The 26,290-nt window shown below is 32.1% G+C and overlaps 3 protein-coding genes across 3 annotated transcripts in view; 2 read left to right on the top strand and 1 right to left on the bottom strand.

Annotated features, from left to right (window-relative positions):
* The window catches only part of LOC144845929 (DGAT1/2-independent enzyme synthesizing storage lipids-like), a 142,047-nt gene that overhangs the window by 11,085 nt on the left and 104,672 nt on the right, over nucleotides 1-26,290 (top strand). The window lies entirely within an intron of this gene.
* LOC144845924 (XK-related protein 6-like) lies at nucleotides 1,660-9,896 on the top strand. Its single transcript, XM_078703443.1, has 4 exons — nucleotides 1,660-1,905; nucleotides 2,539-2,984; nucleotides 4,149-4,333; nucleotides 7,013-9,896. The coding sequence occupies exons 2-4, from the start codon at nucleotides 2,563-2,565 to the stop codon at nucleotides 7,828-7,830; spliced, it is 1,425 nt and encodes a 474-aa protein (XP_078559569.1). The 5' UTR covers nucleotides 1,660-1,905; nucleotides 2,539-2,562; the 3' UTR covers nucleotides 7,831-9,896.
* LOC144845912 (speract receptor-like) lies at nucleotides 9,889-25,897 on the bottom strand. The gene is made up of 23 exons (XM_078703422.1): nucleotides 25,672-25,897; nucleotides 25,217-25,386; nucleotides 24,634-24,768; nucleotides 23,881-24,115; nucleotides 22,706-22,855; nucleotides 22,097-22,260; nucleotides 21,565-21,709; nucleotides 20,994-21,145; nucleotides 20,264-20,372; nucleotides 20,035-20,098; nucleotides 19,581-19,671; nucleotides 19,109-19,180; nucleotides 18,500-18,577; nucleotides 18,158-18,262; nucleotides 17,263-17,503; nucleotides 16,532-16,684; nucleotides 15,850-16,030; nucleotides 14,967-15,107; nucleotides 14,376-14,499; nucleotides 13,096-13,339; nucleotides 11,140-11,238; nucleotides 10,748-10,839; nucleotides 9,889-10,024 (listed from the first exon to the last, which is right to left on the bottom strand). The coding sequence occupies exons 1-23, from the start codon at nucleotides 25,871-25,873 to the stop codon at nucleotides 9,938-9,940; spliced, it is 3,234 nt and encodes a 1,077-aa protein (XP_078559548.1). The 5' UTR covers nucleotides 25,874-25,897; the 3' UTR covers nucleotides 9,889-9,937.

The following is a 26,290-nucleotide window of genomic DNA, read 5'->3' on the forward strand; positions in this document are numbered from 1 at the left end:
CACTTATGATGATTTCTTTATCAATATCACATTATGTTCCTATTTGTTACAATTGTTCAATATATTGCTTAAGGATTTAATTTAATTTATTTTTATTCTCATTAAAACATCAATATTTTAAAATTTCTTGTGATCTCATTAGGTGACACGCACCAAAAAACCTGTGGTTTTCGATGGGCTGAAAAATCACATTTAAGCCACTAATCAAAAACTTCATTGAAAACGGATCACAGTGAATCAAATACTATACAAGAACTGCCAAAATGCAATAACCAGGCATACTATAATATTACATAAAAAAAAATCAATAACACAGCTATAATAATGCACATACGTTTTTACTTATTGTTTACAGCAATATCGGTAATTGCTAATTTTTATTAGGATTTCTTGTGCATTTTAAACTAAATGTTGTGATTGTTATTTAGCTATAATACAATGCTTACTACTATAAATTGATTAAGAATTGTTTTCAATTTATGATCATTGTGGTAGACTAATCAATAATAACTATAAGTTCATGAAAGGCAATGTTCATATTCCTATTGTAGATTAAATTTGAATTATTATTTATTTCAAGGTTTTTAACAAATTAATAAAAAAAATGTCGTGTTTAAAAAAAACCAGAGATTCTAAAAAGAATCAACTGACGATTATCATACGGTAAATTTCAGACAAGACCTGTTTTGTTCTACAGTTACTTGTCTACCGACTAAAACACTTTTCTGCCAATTCACATTCTTGAATTTGGCCCTGTTACACCGTAGCTTGACATGAAAAAATCCCGTGACAGTTTATTGTCTCTAGACGAGAACCGCTTTAAAGCAAAGGACTCGGACGTGCAATACACCATTAATATGTTATTCTGGCGACGGTGATCTGGGAATTCGTTTTGTTTTTATTATTAATGTTTAAAAAAAATGTCTTGTCTTCTTCTTATAAATGACAAAATAAACAGATAAAAGATATATTGTCCCCATGAAAAAATATATTTTTGTAAATGTTTTTGTTGAATTTGCCATTTTAATGTCACATAATAGTTTACTTTGACAACAAATTGGATAGAAAAAAATATTTAAACCTTAGAAAAAACACTGTAATTTAAAGCAAAATTCATAGTCAAATTTACTGGAAGTCGATGCGTTTTTTGTTAAACTGAAACATTTTCCCCCTGAAAAAAATAATGTTTTCAATTGTTGTTGTTGAATATGCCATTTTAATGATCCATAATAGTTATTACTTTGACCAAAAATTGGATAAGAAAATAAATTTATATAATGTACCTTAAAAACTGTAATTTAAAGCAGAAATGATCAAATTGGCTGCCAGCCAATTGGTTTTTGGTTGAATTTAACCGTTTTTTGTTTTTTTATAAGTGACTGGTAGCTAATTTGGCTATTTTTTGCTTTGAATAACAGTTTTTTAGGTAAATATTTTTTATTCGATGCAATGTTTGGTCAAATCAAAGTGAATAAAATTTGCATCGAATAAAAAATATTTACGTACAAATTATTTTTTCAGGGAGACAAGTATTAATCTTTCAAGCAAAGATCTTATATACTATTATAATAAGATCTAGCATGAAACTTGAGGGCGCTTGAGTATTATTTTGATCTCTTTCAATCATCATCGAGCCTTCCTCCTTCCTCTTTGTGGGGGTTCACTTCAGGAAAAATCCTTTGTTTTTGTAGGCCTATGCTAGGCTTCGCCTACGTTATTCATGCAAAGAAAGGGGGAGTGTGCTTTCTGCTGAAAATTTAAAAATGATGTGAAAGAATGCATCATGGTTTTATAACAATTGAACACAACTTTCTTTTAATTTTCGTTATATTTTAATTTCTTTGACTAGCCTAGCCTAACTAGGCCTCCTAGCCTAGGCCTCTATCTAGGCTAGCCAGTCTGTCGGTAAGTAAAGTGATAAATGTTCTGCCTATTCATCCTAACTAGCTAGGCCTAGCACAGACTACTAATACTAGGCCTAGGCCTACTTAAACATAGGCCTAGACCTTCTAGTGTACTATCTAGTAGTAGTAGTAGTAGTAGTAGTAGTAGCAGGAAGTATTTACTATTAATTAATTAAATTCCTTAAAGCCCAAGTTTAGCCTAAAAAGGAGGCAAATCTGAGTAAATCGCATGACTGTGCGTGTCTGCTCCTTTTTTAAAAAGTTTCATAATAAATATGTAATAATGCATGGCCATGTTAGGCCCCTATGTTTTTTTGGACTTGTGGCTGCAGTGTGGGTGAATGTTACATTGGGTTAAGCTCGAGTCGAGAGATTGGGGTGCACATTTATGTAGAGTACTGTATGTAATCAAGAATTCCATGTGTTAAATTTTCAACTGGAGACTTTCTAAATGACCATTGAATACATGACAAAGCCTTTAAAGCCATACCTAAAAAAATGGCATTGATTTAATAAATGCCCATTTGTGTATAGGCTAGGCCTGTAGCAATTTCTCCAGCACAAGAAAAGACATTTTGTATTTCTCCCAAAGTTTCTAATACTCTAATAAAACATTTACTTTCAATTTCTACAGGTAAACCTCAAGACCTACTGTAATATGGCGACTAATTTTTCACAATCCAATGGAAACGCTTCCTCAGACAATAACCATAAAACCCCGGTTAAAATTGTTAAAAATATGGACAACTTAAAATTCACAAGATTTGATGCTCTCTTTATATTTGGGGGTATGTGGACGTATATAGCCGATCTCGTAACAGATGTTTTAGTAGGATTTAAATATCTGAGAGAACAACACTATTGGTGGTGTGGTTTAACGTTTTTCTTTGTAATTTTTCCATCATTAACATTGCAATATTTAAGTCTTCGTTGGTTTGTTACGGATGATCAGAGGAGTCGAGAAACTCCGGTTCAGACATCGGAACAGACGCAAGCCCGTCATTCTAGCTTTGCTAGTAAACTCTGGGAATGGACCAGTTGGCTTCTTACTCATGTACTTCAACTTGGAGCTGTCAATAGGTACAGTAACTGTAATTCCTTTATATAATTTGAGAATGACACGTTTATATGTTCCCTTTACAAGATTAACTAGATAGAAATCAATTTTTTGTTTCAATAGCTGGACCTAAATTATGGAACGATCTCCCTGTTAAAATAAAACTTTAAAATAATTACTTTCAAAAAATCTGTAAACCGTTAGCCATTTAAACAACTTACAATTTTACTTGTTATGTTCAATATTTTTTTTTTTACTTATTTTATTGTTTACTCTTTTAGACAGTATTTCTTTTTATTAATTTTTGTAGGGGCCCTCATGAGACAAGCTATTGCTTTAGTGCGGGCCCCTGTTATTATTGTCAAATAACTTAATAAATGTGTATGAATGAATGAATGACATACTGACTTACACCTCTAGTACATAATGTAAGGATACTGTACATATGCAGCATACACCTCTAGTACACAATTTAAGGATACACAATGCAGCATACACCTCTAGTACACAATTTAAGGATACACAATTCAGCATACACCTCTAGTACACAATTGAAGGATACATAATGCAGCATACACCTCTAGTACACAATTTAAGGATACATAATGCAGCATACACCTCTAATACACAATTTAAGGATACACAATGCAGCATACACCTCTAGTACACAATTGAAGGATACATAATGCAGCATACACCTCTAATACACAATTTAAGGATACACAATGCAGCATACACCTCTAGTACACAATTGAAGGATACATAATGCAGCATACACCTCTAATACACAATTTAAGGATACACAATGCAGCATACACCTCTAGTACACAATATAAAGATACATAATGCAGCAAATTAGCCATCAGTGACATATTGGATAATCCATCACTGGTGCTTGGTCATTTTAATTGCGTTGTATACAGTACGTCCAAGCAGTGCGTCCGAGTGGGAACCAAACTTACTATGCTAAGCCAAATTGTTGAGTGTTCAAATAATGTGATGAGTGAGCTCGAGATTAACCAGAAACCTATATTGATTGATTGAAATGTTTTTCGCCATTTTTTTTCTTTCTTACTACTGGGTAGGGGTATTAATTTAATTCCAATCCTGTGGAATTAAATGTCCAATCTTGTGAGAACTAAATTTAAGGATTTTAGTATATTTATCAAACCATTTGTTTATTGCAGGTATATTCGAACATTACGTTATGGTTTTAAGAGCCGTTTGAATCAGAAATATTATCGTAACATGGTGTATGAATATCGTGACGTGACAATGCTTCGATTAATTGAAGCATATACAGAGTCCGCACCTCAACTTGTCCTCCAACTTTACATTATGGTGAAAGTCAAAGATCAAGGCTGGCTAACAAGTGAGTAAACAAATATTCTTAATACAATTTCAAAACTTGTCATTACGAGAATGTCATGTAAATTCAACACACATTCTCTTCAAAGAGAGACAATAAGTAAAAGAAAAACAAAATTAAACATTAAACATTTCGCTGAAATTAATATACACAAAATTATTATAATACAACTGTTTAGTCGTTTGTCATAGCTGATCCAGGGGGTGATGGGCAGCCTTCCCAGTCTCCCTGCTAACAATGCAGAGATAATTTAGGTCAGCACTTAATTTCACCATTCTTAGCACGAACCCCTACCCCATCTCCTCTCCCCGCCCCATCCTCTCCCCGCCCCATCCTCTCCCCGCCCCATCCTCTCCCCGCCCCATCTCCTTTCCCAGCCCCATATCCTCTCCCCGCCCCATCTCCTTTCCCCGCCCCCATCTCCTCTCCCCGCCCCATCTCCTCTCCCCGCCCTATTTCAAAATTCTGGATCCGCCGCTGTCACAATTATTTTACTTTAATAAACAATAATACAAAACGCAATAATGTACAGTATGGTTGAAATTAAAAGGAATCTGTAATTACAATTACATTTGGATTTCTAATGGTGTTTCTACATATTGAAAAGTCTGTTAGCGATTCTTATTTTCTGCTGCTATCATTGATTTGTTTAATGACATGATATAAAATCTAAAAATAGACTTATATAAAAGGATTGTTTCACATTGACAATGAGACTGCAGAATTACTGCAATTCTTAAACAAAAGATCAAGATTTTGTGCATGTAGAAATATACTTATTGTTTTTAATGTCGGATCCTATAAAACGTTATTCTTGTGTGTTGTTGCTACAGTATCTAAGCATCAATTATACTCATAGGGTGGATCATAATGCCTATGTCGTAGGCTTCACAAAAGTATTGGGAAAAGAAAACGAAAATCCCAAATTTAATTTAAGCGGTAGGGTTAACATTCATAAACACTATACAAGTGTACACTATTAAAATTCTTTAAAAATTATTTTTAATACTAAGTAACAGTAAAATGTCAAATTAGCCTATGATGTATATTTTGACCAGTAATCTACTCTAGCTACAGTAGAAATTATTATTTTATAATTATTAAAGAAACTCTTATTTTGTAGCATTCATTGCGTACTTAAATTATTTTCAAAATGTTATAATCCCCTCATACTGTACAATGAAGAATCCATGTCATATTCTTAACAAATGTCAGTATTATTAGTTGGGTTTAATTGTAGTATTGTTAAGCTGCTGCAGTGTTATACAGTATTTATCGAAAAAATACCCATGATTACATTGTAGTTGTAATGAAGCATTCATTATCACTTCACTTGATAATTGTATTGATCCGTATGATCATTAACTACGCGTTTAGGATTCATCTAATGCTTGAACACGAGGCCTCCTCAACACATCTTTAGAACACATTGAATAATTAATGTTGAGAGGAAATTGTCTGACTTTCTTGTCTGAGGCTATTCAGTAATGATGATAGTAAAGTTCCTTAAAACAAAGATGTAATTAATTCTATGCTGTCTGGCAGATGATCAAGTGTTTTTAAATGTCGTTATTCAAATTTGTGTTTGTTGAAGGCTGCATTAAATGTACTGTAGTAATTGTTGAAACTGTGTATACCTAATGCGTTAAGTTTTTAATTTTTGTTAACGTTTACTGTATAATAATTATTATTGATAATGGTATGCGTGTATATTAAAACAATGGCATGTACTGAACAATTCTCTGACCATAAATTAATTTACGACTTTAAAACGTTCACACTTGGCAATCACTGTCTCTATTCACAGTGTAAATTAAAGGGAACATCCAACATAACTTATTACATTCAAGAATAATATTTTGCAACTTTGCCATTATATCTGTTTGGTAATTATATTTCTTTCTCCATTTGAAGCTTTCCATTTGACAATATTTTCATTGCTGTTCATTTCAAATTATTGATACATGTAATAATAAAGGCTGACATTGAGGACTTCTCTTTTTTTGGGTTTATCACACATTGGAGGATAGGTTAACTGTCTAAACAGAGTAGACTATGAGAAGATTCATCAATGTATGACTCCATCATCAAATCATGTTTACAGTACATTAACCCACTATTTGTCATTTTATATCAAATTAATTATTAGTTAAGCTAAATACACTACTGTATCTATTACTGGTGTTACAATAAATTTAGCTTTTGCAACATCAATATAAGATTATGGTATGTCCTTAAATATAGGAATCGATATTGTCAAATTCCAGACCCTGATAATGTAGGGACTTGTTACTGTCATTGTCAATGTCAACTACAGTACTACAGTATGTGGCAAAAAAAACCCTACAATCAGTAAACATCTTGTGTTCCATAAACAGCAATTCATATAAGGGTTTGTCTTCTATTGGACAGAGCCTATTCCAGAGGCAAAGGTGTACACTTACTGTTAGTGTTACAATTTAACTCACTTTCTGCATTTACTGTACTTGGGCATGCTAATATATTACATTATATTTACGTGTATATTTAACTGCATGCATTCATCAGCATTGTTTTCATTTCTGAAATGCGTTTCTGAAGCAATATTTTCAAAAATCATCTATTTATATATAAAATGTTTTGAATTAATGTAAATAAAAACAAAAACATTATTTATTTATAATTATATACTTTCATTTGCAGCTACATCAGCATGTGTATCATTAGCTTCTTTAGCATGGGCTTTAGAAGCGTATCACAAAGCTCTACGTGAAGCCCGAAGTGACAAACAAAACGTGGGATACATTGCATTGACAGTACGTATCATATGGAGGTTATTTGTCGTGGCATCTCGTGTAATCTCACTCGGTTTATTTGCATCTGAATACGGATGGGGCGTGTTTATCGTAGTTGGCGTACATTGGGTTTACATGACAGTGTGGCTTATACACCAGAAGACGGATTTCTGTCCAACTCGATTCGAGGAAATTTTGTTTGATACTGTTATAGGTATAATATATTTATTCTCTTACTTTAACATGAAAGAGGGCCAAACCAGATTTAGAATGTTATCTTTTTATATTATTATGTTTATAGAAAATTCAATAATGTTTGCTTTGTGGTACTACAATGGCGGTAAAAAATTAATGTATGGTCTGCCAGCATTGATATTTGTTTGGGGTGGGTTTTTCTTTGGCATTGTTGTGATGCTTTTTTACTATCGATGTCTACATCCAAACCAGAGTATTAGGATGTGTGGAAAGGGGGCAGAAGTGGAGGAGGATGAACCAGATTGCGGCCAAGTATTAAAGTCTGAATCGGAACATTCTAACGAGAATGACATTGAAAGGGCAAGCCAAGAGGGTAGCAACTCTAGACTCGATGAGTCAAGCATTGAGAAGAAAGCTGCGGAAAAATCTGTAGATGAAGGAAACTTATTCTCTGCTAAAGGTCGAAGGTACTTATATTGGGAGATTGGTATGTACATCAATGATACAAAGGCACCAGAAACAAGACTATAATAATGGTACAAAGAAGTACACATAGAAGTATACATTTTTTTGCAAACTGCATATACTGTATAACAATTTATCCATTTAAGTTTGAAATCAAAAAGAATAAAAAATATACTATTTTATTATTTCCCATTGTTGCTGCTGTTTGGGGAGGGCATGCAGTATGTACTTATTAAATGGGTGGTGATTTTATAAAGGGATGTGAAAGTTATGAGGTTTAATGTTGAATTAAATTCCGAATACTATTATGAGTACAGTGCTGCTCAAATATATATATCTCTTTAGTATGTGTAATTCTGTACAGAGTGTATGCTGCAAGCAATAATACAAATATCATATATTATTTTTGTACCCTTTATTTAATATCAAGAAGATACAGTAATTATCAGCACATTTGAAATCATGGCAAATAATTATTAATAAGTTTTAACCTTTATTCAACTTTTCTTCCATTTTTATTCAAAAACATTTTAATTGTCAATTTGTAGATGTAAATTTAAGTTAAATATACATGTAAGTATTAAACAACAATAGGATTGCATAGAAAATGTATTTAACTCTGTACAGTAGAATAGAATTAAGTGTCAAAATTATTTTACATTTTAACGTTGTATCCAGTGCCTAGACGTGCTGTACTTATTCATTTATTTGAACTCAATATCTATTTAAAAAAGCATATTATTTTGTATAAATATTGGTCTTCACTCAAAATTACAAATCAATGGTAGTCCTCCAAGGTTGTAATGTTTCCTAGCTGTACTTAATTTAAATCAAAAACCTTTAAAAAACATATTGCATTTACCATCATATTTCTTCAGGTACCGTATATTATTTATATATAATATGTATATATTTGTATTTATTTTTATTTTGTTATGCAGAAAAGCAATATTAAAGATGTATTGTCCCTTTGTCAAATTCCAAAAAAATAAAAAATTAAAGATTTCGAAAAAAAGTGGCTCATTTTGAAGTATCATAATAGTTATTAACTTTCACCAAAAATTAGTCGAAAAAAAAATCATTTAACTGAAATACAGACGTTTTTTGGTTCAAAAAATAACTTTGACTTCCAGTCAAAGTTTTCAATCAAAACATACCTCATAATGCAACGCGCTTATTTGGCTACTCTGTATGCATACTCATAAAACTTCCTCGCGATCTGTGTGAAAACACCTTCTCAACCGTGAAGAGTTGTAAACAATCCTAATTAGCATCATGCATAATGTATACTCGTGGTTTGAAATCTTTGTTTACTTTCACTCGCGACGATTTTCCAGACGAAATGTAATTAATTAATTTAGCTTTTAATTACGTAAAATTGTTGTTTTGACTCAAATTTTCGACTTAAAGTGAATAACTTTAATATTACTTTGATATGGCCAATTTAAATTTAGAATATTTTGACCTTCATTTTTTTGTGTTTCAAGGGACAATACATCTTTAATTAAACTGCAAAATTGTCAGAATGTGGCCCTTAATATAAATTCCAGGAGTTTATGTATTTAATTGCTTCATTTTTAGAATTCATTTAATAACTCGCAAGCTCCTCCACTCAGTAAAAAAAAGGGCATATCACATATTAACCTAATAAGCTCTGTCTACACAAATCAAATGTGATGTGCCCATATACTGTATGGACATGATGATGTCATACAGGTATCACTACCATATTTGGGCACATCACACTTTCTTTTATCAAACTAGTTTGATAGTGTAGACAGTGATATAGATTGCTCAAAACAGCTGATGGGTATAGAGTTTCCTTGTACTTTTTACAAAACTGATGTCCATTTTGTGACCCCATAAGGCAAATACAACCATGGATTAAAACATTCACCATACAGTAGAAAAATACCAGTATAACGGTAACAGATTTCCAAGCATCTTAAAGTGATGTTTCCTGGTGAAAAATATAATAGTGTTTTACCATGTTAACATTAATATTGCATTCATGGATCAACTGTTGTCCTCTCCATGAACTATGGTTTTTTTCTATAAAAGTACTATTATTTGTGTTCTGTCTCATTGTCTTATTCTTAAAGCATAGCATTAAATATGTTTATTGAAGCCGATTCACGTTTCCATTGTTTCTGTTATTTAGTTGAGTCAGATGTCAATCACTTTCGTCATCGGACATCAAATGTACCATGTATTTAGGATCTTGTCCAACTAACCAGTATGTCATTACATTACCCTTTCCCTACATTAAGAACCAAAAGAAAATATAGACAGGGCAATATTGTTATAAATCAACCCTATGTTTGACACTATAATCTTGTATTAATATATTAATATAATACACTAATCAATAAACACTAGCTCAGTGGATACTGAATGAATAATAAAATTTTTTGTTTCAAAACAAAAATTGAAAAAAGCTGTAATACTTTAATTACATGTGTTTTTTCTCGTATTCTAAAAGATTCAAAGTTGCATAGACAATGGACAGAACTTTTGTATATATAATCTCATGTATACTTTTACGTGTGTTACTAGTATCAGTATAGCCATAATAATGTGTTGTTTTTGTAAACTATAGTAATCAATAATATAATAATGTCTACAGTCTACATCCAATAAATCCCAAAACATAATCCACATGTAATTTAAGAGGCACTATATGTCAACAAATAATTATTAGTCCTCTCTCCATGACCGTTGTCACATAATGCTTTGTATTATTTTTTATTGTATTTATGTTTCATATGGACAGTTTGTCTGAAATAAAGTTGAATTAATTGAATTGAAAAGGTTAAATAGTCAACTCTGTTCAAAACTGAATTCTTCCTGGTGGAAGTCGTTCAGTCAAAACAAAATTAAAATACAATACAGTAGAAAAAAGGTAACTTTTCCTGGTTCAAAGTTTAGAAACATGGTATGAGTAATTAGTAGTAGTTATACAAAATGAAAAGAATGGACTTGCCTTCATTGCAACTAGACCTCTCTGTTCTAACTGATAACCTCCCAAATCGTCCAAGATTTCCTTCGTCTCTGAACTGACATGTATCTTTAGAGCTGCATACAAATATAAGCACAGTAGGAGAATCTTTGTGATCAATTGTATTGTATTTTCTAGTACAAGTAAAAATCTGTGTGTCCTTTTATGAACACACATTCTCTTCAACTTATCCACTCAATTCATAATTTATAATACCATAGAAACTCATTTTTCTACTGACAAATTGGCGTTTATCGTAGAAACATTTCTCGTTGTATTGGTCACGTCATACTTCAGTTTAACAAAAAACCCATACATAGTGGCCAATTGTCATAAGTAGTCCCAGACCACTGTACTACAGTATCTATTAGTATTACCTAGGCTGTTTGATTCCATCCTCGAGGCAGTGTTGATAGTATCCCCAAACAGGCAGTATCTTGGCATTGTTAAACCCACAACACCTGCAACGCAGGGGCCTAAAGAAAAGTGATGAACAATGATTAAAATTCAGACAATAAAGTCTAGAATAGATCTATAGAGAATTGATAACCGATTACTGTATAATATAACCAATTCCATGGTTTGTTTTTTATTTATTTTTTATTTCACCTTATTTACTGTATAGAGGGTGACCCTAAACAGCGTATGCTGACAATCAAGGGGCCCTCTTGATAAGTGTGACAATGGCTGTGCGCATACTAGTACACCGGGGTAACCCCCTACTCATCTCGAAAGATGTACTAGGTTCTTTAAAGTGCACGAGTCAGATGTGTACTGGACCTACGGTTTATAGTCCTTATCCGAGAAGACTCATTCTACCACCAGAACCATGGAGCGAGTGAGGCTTGAACCCTTGCCGATGTTAATATGGCAAGGTACTACGGTTCCACTGTCTTAACCGCACTCGCTCGCTTGGTATAATCTCACCTTCTACATTCATATTCTACATTCATAAATCCATTGTTAATTCCATCTTAACAATTACACCCCCTAGTATCTTTTGCAGTAAGTACAATAGTTTACAAAGATATGACAAAAAAACATGTTGAATTGTGTGGCTCAAACATCATGCCCTTGTTATGGGTTATTTTTAGATAGAAACTATGAATACAGGTTTTAATAAAACCAGTAGGCCTAAGAAATAATATAAATAGTAACCTATACCCCAAATATTCTGTATTTAATCACACCTAAATCCCTTTCTCAAATTCTCTGGTTTTGTTAAATAATAAATATCTATGTAAAAAGCCCTGTTGCTTTACAACAAACAGAGTTGTAATTAAATTATTGTACTGCTATATATTATAATAATGGTTTTATAATATTGATTTGTACTGCTCTGAAATGCACCGTCTATAGAACAAGTAAGGTGATATTGTTGGCCTCAGACGTGAGTTGCCTATAAACCCAGATGAATACACAGTTTTCAATATGTTGGCTACTAATTTTAATTCCTTGAATATTGATTTTCTTTTCTCCCACATAATGAATTTGAAGCATACTGAGTACCAACATAAACTTATTTATAGATGTGTGAATGCGCATTATTAAACATACATGTATATCGCTAATGCATCATGTCATAGAGAAAAAGATGCTTTATTTGATGACAGCCGCACAAATTACTGATGTATGCTAGACAGGGGTAATGACCCGAGTGAATTGTACGAATATATATTGGTTTATTTTTTGAAAGAGCCTTCAAGATTATATACTGTATGACTGAAGTCTTAACATAATCAATATCATAACAATAAACTATTAATATTACCTTGCATATAAATCACTTACAATCCAGCTCACTCATTATAGATTATTAGGCTTTTGCATTGACGCTAATGTTTAAACATACTGTTTACTTTAGAATTTCAAATACTTTAGCACTATATTGCAAACATATTCTGTAACTCTAATTCCAGCAGAGTATAGAATTATATATTGTTGTCAAGACTATAGTATATAGATATTATAATCAAAATATGGTTTTTTTAGACTGTGTAATGTATATATCCTGCCACCTCCTACAAGTATATGTGTATTATAGCATATATTATTTGATCTTTATTGGCATAGTTCAACCACATACCCAGTTCTACGGTCCTGAAAGTATATATAAACTAAAGGGCTCTCTCGGGGGATGTCTAGTCAAAATTAATTCTGAGCAAGCTCAGGAACATATTTAGCATGCTCAGAATGACTTTTAGACTCAATAGCTAAATATCAGCCATCACAACAAAAGATCAATAATATAAAATTACAGAGAATAAATTGGATTTAGATTGCACTCTTTAAAGATTGTAGAACAAACAAATGAATACAAAATATAATAGTACCAGAGTGTATTCCTATACGGAGCTTCAATACTTCATCAGGTCGATGCTGGACACGAAATGTTGATATTGATTGCAGCAGTTGCCACGCTGTTGATGCAATTTGCCCTGCGTGACGGTTACCATTGCGTACAGGAAGACCAGATGCCAGCATGTATGCATCACCAATAGTTTCGACTTTGTAAACATCATAGTTGGCAATGATTGCATCAAAGCATGTATAGAGATCGTTTAGCATGTTCACAACCTGCAGAGCATTATCAGATTAGTTGACAATAAAGTTAGTTTAAAGGTAGTTATGACGAGGGCCAAGATGATAATGATGATAACAAAATAAAGTGTAAAAAGTAAAATATGTATTCAAACCCAAGAGTAATGAGATACAACAATGACTGATGTTACAGGCACCAGAATTAATATCTAAACTAGCTATTCTTAACTACAAAACATTATGCTTAAGCAGAAAGGACAACTGTTAAAATGGTACAGTACACCATCCTGATTGACTTTCTTTGGAACACCAGGCATCAGGGAGGGTGAAACACCTGTGTGACTAAATATAGTGTTTGATCTTACCATGTGAAAAGCTAATAATTATATTCATGAGAACCAATCAGATGCCATTATGGCCCAGGATAACGCCTGCCACTGCATGATAAATTGATAGGTTTTCTCTGTTTTGCACATGAAGCCAATAGCTTTTAAAGGTTATATACCGTATATGTATTTCTACCTTCTTAAACACAAATACAATACAGTTTTGTAAAATCCCACTATCAATGTGTATGATTGTACAGTTGTACTTGTAGCAACAACAAAGGCCTTAAAAGACCTTATTTTGACAGTTTGGTGGTCAGCTGTGGATTGGGACCGAACTCTTTATTTAAGTTTGATTCTTTCCCTTTTGAAAGATCACAATTTTTTTTTTTTTTTGGTAAAACTATTATTAGGCCTACATAAAACCACATTTGCTCATTCTACGAACTACAGCGTAAGGTGGTGTATGGCATGTTGTGCAGGTTGGGGAGGACACATGGTCACGAAATGCATTTATGATTTTGCTCATCCATCATCCAATCTATTTGGTAGATGGATGAATTAGCTATTGTATTAACCATGTGATATGTGGCGTAGGTTTTTTTTATATATTTATATATATATATTTTTTCCATTATATTTATAATAATGTAGACACTAATTTATTCTTGAGCTATGGAGAATTTTGTACTCTGTATTATTTTTTGCAAAATCAAAGATGAAATGAATGAAATAAACAAAGTTACCTGTATTGGTGTGCTGGCCGCCGACAAAGCTGTGAAGCCAACAATATCGGAAAAGAAAATGGTAACCTGCTCAAATGCTTCTGGAAGGACAGAGATTCCTTTAATCAGCTGGGCTGCTATTGACCTGTAAATCATTGTCAACATTTTTAGAATCTCGCTTGAAGACGTGTTTCAAACGCACTGTTTCAAAGCAATTTTGTAAGTATGATGAAACAATTTTCTACTTCAATTCTATAATTTGTTTTGAATCCTTATGGTGTTGGCTGTGGAGCCTAACAGATTGTATTTGAGTTACTTATTAAAATTGTGGCAAACATAAATACTGTATGGTAATTTTTGTTTGCTTTGTTAAAATCAAAGTTTACTCCTTAGATAAATAGCAGAATACAGAATAATATAATGAACAAGCCAGATATATGTTAATTTTTGTATTATGCTAATTATTTTATTTTTCTTTGAATATTTATACTGAATATTAGAAATATATTTAGAAGCATTCACTTCCCATCTATCAACTGCAAATCATTCATCAGTAAATTCATGAAGAGGTTGTCTCCTCATTTATCACTTAATAATGATTACTAAACTTACGGTGGCAACATTCTGTGTAAGAGAAGATCTGTCTTTCGTTTTTCCTTTTGTAGTTCACTTGTCCTTTCATCTACAAGTTCTTCTAAATTCTTTGTGTAGAGTTCCATCACAGCGATCATGTTATCAAGAATATTTGGTTTTCTGAAATATCATAAATGAGCCATTAGTATACGTTTGACTACTATTCATGTATGGAATGGAATGGAAGTTCATGTATTGAACTAAAAAAAAAAGAAATTAAAAGAACTTTGATGAAAGTTCATGTATTGAATGAAAGAACATTGATGAAAGTTCATGCATTGAACACAACGATGAAAGAACATTGATGAAAGTTAATGTATTGAATGAAAGAACATTGATGAAAGTTCATGTATTGAATGAAAGAACATTGATGAAAGTTCATGAATTGAACACGAAAGAACATTGATGAAAGTTCATGTTTTTGAATGAAAGAGCATTGATGAAAGAACATTAATGAAAGTTCATGTATTGAATGAAAGAAGATGAAAATTCATGAATTGAACACAATGATGAAAGAACACTGATGAAAGTTCATGTATTGAATGAAAGAACATTGATGAGAGTTCATGTATTGGATAAAAGTAGTATTGAAAAGACATTGATGGAAATTCATGTATTGAACATGAAAGAACATTGATGAAAGTTCATGTTTTGAATGAAAGAGCATTGATGAAAGAACATTGATGAAAGTTCATGTATTGAACAAATTAAACAAAGACTAGGTCTAGTTACAGTATTTAATTTTAAAATGTATGCTTTATTCAGTTTTACAGCTAATCTTTGCAAAACTTTAATAAGAACTTACTTAACTCACTTATGTGATATACAAAGAGTACTCTGGCATAAAATTATTCTCACTTACAATCCATCCTGAAGTGGTGCAATCATTTTCTTTACTTCTAGAAAGGTTGGTCTTTCCTCTGGAATCTCTCTCCAACATTTGCGCATACATGTGATAACACATGGAGGAGCATGTTCAATTATGTCACTAATATCTGGTCTGTAAGCTGGGCATAAGCCTGTTTCCACACGTGATATGATGACTAAGAACAACATTATAATTAGAATGAATTACAAGATTCTAGAACTATTGGTCTATAATTGTTATCATTCACAAGAATTATTTGAACAGGGTGGGGTGGTCCAATAACTCAAACAAAGACTGGCCTCCTTTGGGGCCATGTGTATGTCATAAATGTCAAAATACACAGACAAATTACAATCTCTATGATGGTATGCACATAATGATAAGACTAATTTATGAGTTATAAATTTAAATATGAACATTAATTTTCTCAAATGATTCAAAAAGCTGCCGGGGCAAATGATAGAATGAATGTCTAATGAATGTGAATATGAATGTTATTTAAACTTGCAACTGTTTTTGTGTATTTCAAACTTATAAAATATGTTTAAATAAGGTAATTTTGGGACACTATCATACTGAATAAATGATAAAATTTATACAGTATGCTAACATCAAAAGACAACTTTGTTATTTACTAATTGTTTTATTTTATAATTCATTTATTAGTGTTTCTCACCTTCTGGTTCCTCTTCATTTAAATGATATGGTTCTGCTCTACTGTATATCTCATTTAATATTATAGCAAAAGAATATACATCACCACTGCATGATCCTGCTAGTGGCATTGACTCCCCTTCTTTTAGGTGTTCAGGAGCCCTCCAAAACAGATCTATAATAACATAAGAGTATTATATTTGTGGTTTACTAATTGTTATTAGAATATAGATAATAACATTAAAATGTAACTGTAGGTTATTTGTTATAATAATATATGCCTATAGCCTCATTAAGACTATAATTTTTTATTATCAAATTACAAGCAGTTCAATCCAGTCAATTCTTAAAGTAGTTCACATTTAGATTTTCTTAATAAACTTAGTTCTCACTTGAACACAACATCATAGCTACTGTACAATGTAAATGAGTTGACCAATCACCAGCAACAGTTTGGACGATCCATCATGTCGTGATGGGCCCAATTACTTATGGTGCGATTAAATCTTGTGTTGCATAAATGGGAACCATGCCTTTGTTACGGAGAGCCATGGTAGAACTACAGATTCCTAATTTAAACTACTTAGAACTTTTCTTTTTTAGTCTAAGAAATATTAATAAAAGATCTTTTGAACTTATTCGAAAAATGATGTCCATCTACTATATATTCAAATTTGTTATGCAGATATGAGAAAATAGTGTACATTCCTTTCACATTACCCATGTAGTCAACGGAAGTAAATAGTGGCTTACTCTTTGACTTAATATAAAGATCATCATCATCCAAATCATCTTGTCCTTTCTTGAGTTCATGCAAGCCATAATCTGTTATACTCAACACCCAGCGATTGTCCACCACACAGTTACTAGACTTTAGGTTACCGTGTGAATCAATTGCTGAACTATGTAGGTAGATCATGCCTTTCACTAGATCAGCAAGCAATGATGATAAAAACATGTTGTCCAGCTTAATATCCTCCGCCTCCAGAATATCCTTAATACATCGTAATAAAGAAAAGGTGTGTATCAGCATTCCGCAAACTTTTTATTTCGCGTTTCCTTAGACCAAGTAGTGACCCACCCAGGACCAATGTAATGAAGCTAATGTAAAAGTTACCTAAGCCCCACAATGGTTGGGCTTCAGACATGACGTATACAGCCCATACAGTAGTTTGTAGAACGTGATCTATATTAAGACCTAACTTTTTAGATAGGCCTACATTTATACAAATTTATACAAACATTGATAGATATCTATACTATATTTCTTTAATTTTATTTAACATTTTGTGTATGGGAAAAGTTCCTGTTTAAAGGGTCTTTCACACCTGTTCCGGCACGGTTCTGGTCCGGCGCCGAAAAATCCAATCGAACGTCAATGTTTCGTTTTCACGCGGCTACGCGCATATCAATTGGCGCATAGCCGCGTGGAGCGTCGTGAAAACGAAACATTTATGTTCGATTCGCCGGACCGGAACCGTGCCGGAACAGGTGTGAAAGACCCTTAAAGCAGGTAACTAAATAAATTTAAAACAAAAATTATTTTCTGTTTTAATAATATTTTATGCTATAAGAATTTCTTATGGATCCTTAGCATATTTGTCCTACTGCACAGATCCTACAGTGAGTTCAGAACATGTCATCTAACCTGGAGACTTCCTTTAGCAGCATATTTCATTAAAATAGCCATATTGGGACTATCAACACACGCACCAATAAATGGACAAAGATTGTCATGTCGAATATCTCTCACCTAAAAGATCAAATGGTTAATATTGTGCATTGTGCTTCCAACATAATATCTTGTGCCATAAATGAAGATAAGATTCAAGATTCAAGACATTTTATTGGTCCACTTTTAAATGAAAATTCGTTTTGCTTGGCATAATTTAGAAAATAAAACAACAAAGAAAAATACAGCAAATTGCAAAAGGCAATGTTAAAATAATGATAAATACTTTTTTAACCTGTACTGTGAGAAGTATCTTACTATTTTAAGCTCTTTTCTTATTGATCTTGTCAACTGAATATTACTCTTGTTGAGATGTTTAACAGCACACAATGTATCCTAAAATAATAATAAATCAAAAGTACTGAAAAATGACTGAAAACGTAACAAATGCTGTGAGTGTCAGTGTCTTAATCTCAATGGAGATGCAAATAAGCAGAAAGCAATAAAAAAAAACAGAGCGAAAGAAATTGCAGAGCTTTCGGATAACACTAATCCTTTCAGTGCATTTTTTTCCGGGCGCAAATTCAGTGCACAACACCCTTCAATTATATTAAAGAACTTTCTTTCCAGATTACATTCTAAAATAATTAAGTATTTCAACCACAACAATTGGAAAATATTTCAGTGTGTTTGTAGCAAAATAAAATAATACTGAATGTAGAGATGATTGGTTCGATAAGTATGCTGCAATACTTTTAAAATTTAAAACTTTTTACATTAAAAAAGTTACTACAATTGATTACAGGTGTTTGATAGATTGGTAAGATATTAGAGAACAGCAAACATGTTTTTCAATCTGTTATGGGTGTAGGGTCTGCAAACGGAGGTTACTTATAGTATATATCAATGTAAAAAATCAAATTAAACCTTATAATCAACTACTGTAGCATAACGTTGCATTTGGTCCAAGTTTCCTGACATTGATATCTGACTTATTGCCTAAAATAAAACAAATATATACATACAAAAATATAAGAAAAAAAAGACTGAAACTATTAGGTTAAAGAGTGAAGGAAAGGCGATTGATGTTGAGTAGGCCTACAGTTGAAACAATTGGAATACACCATTGAGATTGTGGAGAGGACCAATGGGAACAACATACAACAAATGTAATGTTCATACCCTTATCTACAGTATAAGAAAATGAAAGCATGTGAAATCGAATATAAGATTAATCCGTTTCATCTTCATAATTTTTGATACATGTTTATTTTTTAAAAAGATGCAGGAGTTGTTTCACTTGATTTCATCTCAATGCAGCAACTATTTATTTATATATCTCCATATATTTCAATTTGTTTAGTTTTATAAATAACATCTTTAGAATATATATACATACAGCCATACTCTGATGTCTTTGCCTTTCTTTCACATCTGACCAATCAACTTTCCAAACTAAACTGTCCAAATCTGCCTCATACTTTCTTTTTCTGCATAGAATACAATAAAATAAACATTCAGAATGCATGTGTATTAAGGATAAATGAGAAAAGTTACAGCCAGTGATAAACACAAAATAAATTCAACTTCAAGTAGTAGTAGTAGTAACAGCAGTAAAAGTAGCAATATATAGCAGCAGCAGTATCATCAGCAGCTGCTACACCACCAGTAGCAGTACTACTAGTACTATATAATGTTATTGTTTCAAAATTATAGTTAGGATGTGAACAAGTTGAATTGTATATTACTAATGAATTTTGAGATCAAAATAAATATTAGTTTATAATGAAGTTATGATGTGGAATCTTTGAAAATTGAAATTACTGTTTATTAGTTTTTAAATTAACATTTACCTGTATATACTGACACAAATAATTATGATGATTATTGGCACTATGCATACTACTGCCATATAATCTACAACAAAATAAAATGCTTATTAGAATAACAAAAAAAAACCTCCTCAGTTGTATTTAACTACAATATAAAAAACAGTGTTTGTGATTCTCTGTATGGAAGGAAGGAAGTACAGTAGTTCTTAGATATTTTCACAAACATTATTGTTAACATAATTGTACTTACTTGGAACTTGACAAAGTTCACCATAATATCCACATGTCGGGTAATCTACAGGTGGGCTGTTGCGATGAGGCCAATGAATATCAGGCAAACCATAGAGTGATTTGTACATCTACAGTAGGTGATTAATAAAAATACAAAATAATTGATGCTGTCAAGTAAAACAGATTAAAAAACATACCAACCTATGATATTGAACCAAGAAGAAATGCCTTACAATATAAACAAATTCTTTTTTGTTGTTGTAAATGTAATGTATCTCTCCATTTCGTGAGGCTTTTTGAAATTGAATAAATTGAGTATAACAAGTTAAAAAAGTGAAAATAAATTCAGAAGTTCAACAATTATTTAAATGTAGGCCTGAAGGTTTTGAGAAAGACACTTGTTGATGTCATACAGTAGTCTAAGTTTAATTTCAAAAGGTTATCTAGATTTTCAGAAATGTCAATAATAATGTTTGTTTGTTTCCCTGGTTTTCTGTTTCCATTCACAAAATCATAAACATACATAAATAATCATTACACAAAAGAATGGAAATAGAACATTATGTGTAAAAGCCCCTTCTCACAGAGCATCACATCACATCACACATGTGATTTCTTTAGTCTAAACAGGTCTCAGAGAAGCAAGAAGTTCTCAACTTCTATAGGCCAGCTAGAACGTCCCCTATACTGCGACCGATTTAGTAAAATAATAATGGAATAAGAAAACAGCATTATAAATATTTTCTTACCCATATTCTATTTGTATTATTATGTTTGATCTGTGCTACTGCTAGCATTCCATTCTCACCATTTGATGGCAACTGATTCATATCTCTGACATCATAAGCAACATAGGCATCGCCGTTATCACTATCAAACTGTATTGACACAGAACTAATACCTGAAAAAAAAAACAACAGATGAAAGAAGAAGAATGGACATCAAGATAAAGATTCAAGTCGTTGGTAACTATTGTTATGGATATGCTATTGTGTTAATTTTTAGGGTGGGGAGGGGGTTGCGTGACTGAGCAGAGGCAGGGCATCAAATTGACATTGGATTGGCTTGTTTGCGCCAGACATGTTTGAAGGTTTTATTCTATTCGACATCAAGCACTCTAGTTTCCATCTACTGTAGGTCTACGAATATTTACAATGTAAAAATACAATGCTCATTCTAGTCATCTGATTTGTATTATTATTTATAACAAGACGTTCTATTTCTCCTGTACTAAGTTGCATATACTATTTCCAGACTTATTCTGCTAATCCTAACACTTACTATCTTATTTTTTATGGTAAAAAACAAATAAAAACAAACTTTGGATTTCTCGTCCTTTAATCTTGTTGACGAAAGCAGTTACATTTCTAATATCTTCTCCATCAACTACCATCTCATGCAGAATATTTGCCCAGAGTACAACTGCATCATACAAGAATGCGCCATATGTAAACCATGTTCTTCTCTGTAACAGTTCAACCAAAAACATTCATTTACAAACATTTTTTACATACATACATACATACATACATTTTTCATACATACCTCTTTATTTATTTCTTATATTAGCACCAGTGTTCTCCAGAAGCAGGTTTTACCAGAAAAAATTGCCAGAATAAATTGGTTCAAACTGGTATTAAAAATGGGTATAAGAAAATTACACATAAAATAAACATTATTAAATAAAAAAAAATTATCTAGTAGGCCTAGTGGAGGTCTATAGCAATTAACATAGACAAGAGCAATTGGAGGCTAGATTTTGTCAATTGGATAGACAATTTGCCGGATGTCTATATTGGAAGAACACTAAGAACAATTCTCATGCAAACAGTTTTATTTTTATATACCATACCGAGGAGGCGCTGGGTGAGTTGAATGGCTCTGCTTGAGATATGTTGACAACTTCTTCCTTAAAACTATCATAAGTAGGGTTTGCACCGATACTAGGGGTTAATAGCAACACTGATTGGAATGCTACCTCAGCTGCCTCATCCTCTCCATCCTCTACACCAAAATCTACATAAAGTGATTTCCAATAAATACATACACTTTTTAAATATGAGTATTGCGATTATTAAATGTAATGTTGACCTTTGCATCCAATCAATTAAGAGGTTTTGTTTTATTGTAGGTCTACTGTATGGTCAGTACATTGAGAGCAATATATTAATGTTTTATTTAATTTTTTTTAAATTTCGATGGAAAATATTGATTGATTTGATGTAACATGTTTTGCTCTACGATGTACTATGTACTGAATGCTCGGTATAACTAATAAATCATAGTGCAGTATCCACTGTTTCATTAGGCATGAATCTAAACGTAGCCATCAGTACAATCTTGGCGGTCTATAAATGCCGAACGTTCACACGCTAAAGTGTTCTCAATCTTGAACTTTCTACAATTTTGTCAGAATTTTACAAATTTAAATCTGATAAACATGGTAAGTTTATATATTTACAAGATATTTGATGGAAATCTTCATCACTGCGTTCATTGTAGTCCAGAATCGATCCAATAATAACATAATCCCCAGTATTTAGGATTCCTACTGACAACGCTGCCAATGCAAAAAGTCGTAGTTCCCACGGCTCACCAAAAAATACATATACTGAAATGCATCAATAGAGTAGGTTAACAAAAAAATTAGTTTCACTAAATTAATTGCATGAGGGAAATGACGACAAGCTATATTTATTTTGTATTCTGTACAACAAGCATTGTTTAAAAAGGTTGCATCTGATGCATGGGTCTACTGTAGACAATTTGCCATAAGGACATTTCCATGAGAACTTAGATGACATAAACATTTTATTCTCAAAGTATCATAAATTATATGCCTTTCCTGCCTTAAGTTATACTTATCATAATGTCTTTATTATATCTGAAAATATGAAGAAAATAGCGACGTGTTTTCAACAAAAGAACTGATGTAATGCAAGTTGCTGAAAGATGAAGTTTTCTTCTCAATCAATTTGTTGTTGTTTTTTTTAATGAAAAGACTTATAGTTTTCTAAAGTATGTACTGTATTTTTAGTTGATGTCTCAGAAAATTGAATAATTCTTAATGAACAATTGTTTCTATAAATAGAATTTATTATATCATTTTGGGACTAAATTCTTTATGTTATATGACTCTGACAATGCAGAAACTAAACACATTTGACATAACAATTTATAACAAATAAGATGGCAAGACACAGATTAGAAAAAAATCTATCAAAATAATAATTTCAGAGAGTTCTGCGGTGTGACGTCACGATAGAGGCCGCTGCATGGTTGCTAGCAAACCAAAAAATGCGTTCAACGCTACTACGTTGATAAACTGTACAGATCTGTATTTCTATTAAATTATGTATCTTAGCTTGATTTTTTTTAACTTAAACTGTAGTTGAAGAATAAATAGATCATTAAAAACAAGTATTTAGTGATATTTTGAAATTTTAGTTTGTTTTTATTGAAAATTATTAAGTTTTAAAATGACTACTCCAATAAGCCTATTCCAAACCATTGGTGACCTGAGAGTCACTCAGGCAGGTTGAACGCATTTTTTGGTTGGCTAGCAACCGTGCAGCTCCACCTACCGTTGTGACGTCAGCGCCGCAGAACTCTATAAATATTAAAATTGGAGCCTACTTCTAGTTCCTTGATACGTCTCCTGTATCAGATGTTTAAAGTTGTTCTTTAATCTGCAGACATGTTGTCGAACTTCACTCAAAACAACATCTGTGTACATTTCGCATCCTTGCGAGTGTGGTTCAGTTGAATAAATCTTAATATCGTTGACGTTTTTTTGGTTTTCAAACAAAATATTTCTTGTGAACCATAATAGTGTTAACAATTTGGATTCATTACGTGCCACCAGTGTTACCTATAAGATATTGGATTTAAAATGAAAAGTTCTGCAAATTTATTTACATGTGAAAAGACAGATGAAACAGTGAAGACATTTTAAGACTGTATTACCAAAGGGAAACATTTTGACCATGTTTGCACACCAATGTTGGGAGAAAATGTGCAAACTATGAAAACGTTATTTAAAACAATCCAAACTCAGAATATCGGCCCTGGTAGTTAACATTTATAAACAAATTGAAAATTCAAATGAGTTTTTTATTTAATATATTCAGTTCCCAAATATTTTGGATTCCAAATTTTAATTAATACTAGCATAAACTAATCCAAACCACTCAATAAATAAATTGACCTGAACAAATATTTTATTAAAATCAACTTTTTAAAATTGCCGTTCCTTTACACATTAAAAAAATACCTAAGCACAAAGTTAGTTTTGCACCTGAAAAGGTAGGATCTCAAGAAAATATAATATAAACACTTGATTATTAGATATTAATATAATACCAAATTGATAATTATAGTATGACCTACTTTTTGCCAGTTGAAATTGTTCATCAACTCAAGTATTGCATAGCTTATGTACTTTCGTTTAGGCAGTACACTAAGAAATAACTCTGGTGTTTTCATGTCTGCGTCTTCAGTTTCATCAATATCAACATAACAAGCCTGTTAACAAATAAATCATAATTTCTTCTGGCTCTAAACTCAAAATAGTACTGCAATTAAATAATTTCCAATAACAAAATATTATCAAATACAATTAAGGCTACACTGAGATCCATGAAAAATTATGGCATGGGCATATCTTGTTTGATACATTGTTTATGTTAGGTTAATAATAATAATTGTTTGCTTGTTTTTTTTCTAGGCTACACATTATGGATATGCCCTACTATAAATCTGAAATATAAAAAAATAAGTACAATATCAAATAACAAATTAAAACAAATTCATCTCAAAATATCATTTTATTAGAATAGATTAAGAATTAAAAATAAAATGTGTGTTTATGAAACCAATTTCTACTAAATGAATACTATTACTAGGTATATTATTTTTATTGTTATTATAATATTTATCAAATATTATCATATTTGTATTTGTAGGTACCTACATAATCTATCATAGGTAAACCAATAGAAGTTGAAAAACGGCTTTCATAATCACAGCTGCAACCAGTTCCAACAAAGCCAAATACATTGTCTACCCACATTGAACTAATAGCTGCCAACGAAGAAGCTGCATCACATGCGGTGTCTTGCCAAACCCAAGTTAAATTTAAATCTTAACAGGGGAAAAAATTAAATTAATGAACAATGCTCTACTAAAATGGGCCTATAAATCTAGACTAGGCCTAGGCCTAGGCCCTATCTATATATAAAAGTGAAAACACATGTAAAATAAGTCTAACTAGGCCCTAGACTAGAGGATGGGTCTATTACTAGGGCTACTATAGGCCTAACTTAACTAGGCTAGTATTAATTAGGCATAAGGCATCATGCCTCGCCTAGGCTGGCTAGCTAGGCCTAGACAATGTGAACTGCAGTAGGCATGACGGCGAATTCTCACCCGGTAAAACATCAGTATTTTGGTTGATGTCATTCACAGCCTTCACGAATGCCCCAGCAATTGACGTTCCGTCGTATACGGCATGATTCGTCGATACGATTGTATTCGAGTGAATAAATCCTAACTCAATTTCTTCGCTTCTAACGATAACACCAAAAATACTTAAAACAGAAATTTGAAAGTAGAAATTAAACAGCAACATCTTCAATTATAATATGCGTTCATTTCCTCCTTCCATCTCCATCATGCGGCGCGCGCGCGCCCCCACCTAAAAAACTTTTTTTAAATATTTTTATATAGCGCCCTCTTACTAAAAAAAGAGACAAACTTTTATCCAATCAGATGATCGGATCGAATTTACCGTTCGAGCTAGCTAGATAAGTTTAATTTTTTTATTCCAAGATTTTTTTTTACATGTCCAATTCCCAGCAAATTTATTTTGTGGAAATCACATACCGGGCTAAAGAAAAGAGACGCTTGATCAGTTTTTAAAATATTTTTTCAATGCTTTGCGACTTTTCGGTAGAAATTTGAAATCCCAAAAGGAGCATTTAAGAGCAATATACCTAATAGTGGATTTTGTCTTCATGAAAGTAAATTTTGTAATTTGTGCTGCTAT

The sequence above is a fragment of the Antedon bifida genome, chromosome 6 (assembly GCF_963402885.1).
Source record: "Antedon bifida chromosome 6, ecAntBifi1.1, whole genome shotgun sequence".
NCBI classification, from domain to species: domain Eukaryota; kingdom Metazoa; phylum Echinodermata; class Crinoidea; order Comatulida; family Antedonidae; genus Antedon; species Antedon bifida.

Coding starts and splice junctions, on each gene's coding strand:
- LOC144845912 (XM_078703422.1), bottom strand. CDS start 25,873: ATGTTGCTGTTTAATTTCTACTTTCAAATTTCTGTTTTAAGTATTTTT. Junction 20,099..20,263: donor TGAACTTTGTCAAGTTCCAA/GTAAGTACAATT, acceptor ATTTTGTTGTAG/ATTATATGGCAGTAGTATGC. Junction 10,840..11,139: donor GATGGAATCAAACAGCCTAG/GTAATACTAATA, acceptor ATTTGTATGCAG/CTCTAAAGATACATGTCAGT.
- LOC144845924 (XM_078703443.1), top strand. CDS start 2,563: ATGGCGACTAATTTTTCACAATCCAATGGAAACGCTTCCTCAGACAAT. Junction 2,985..4,148: donor CAACTTGGAGCTGTCAATAG/GTACAGTAACTG, acceptor TGTTTATTGCAG/GTATATTCGAACATTACGTT. Junction 4,334..7,012: donor AGATCAAGGCTGGCTAACAA/GTGAGTAAACAA, acceptor TTTCATTTGCAG/CTACATCAGCATGTGTATCA.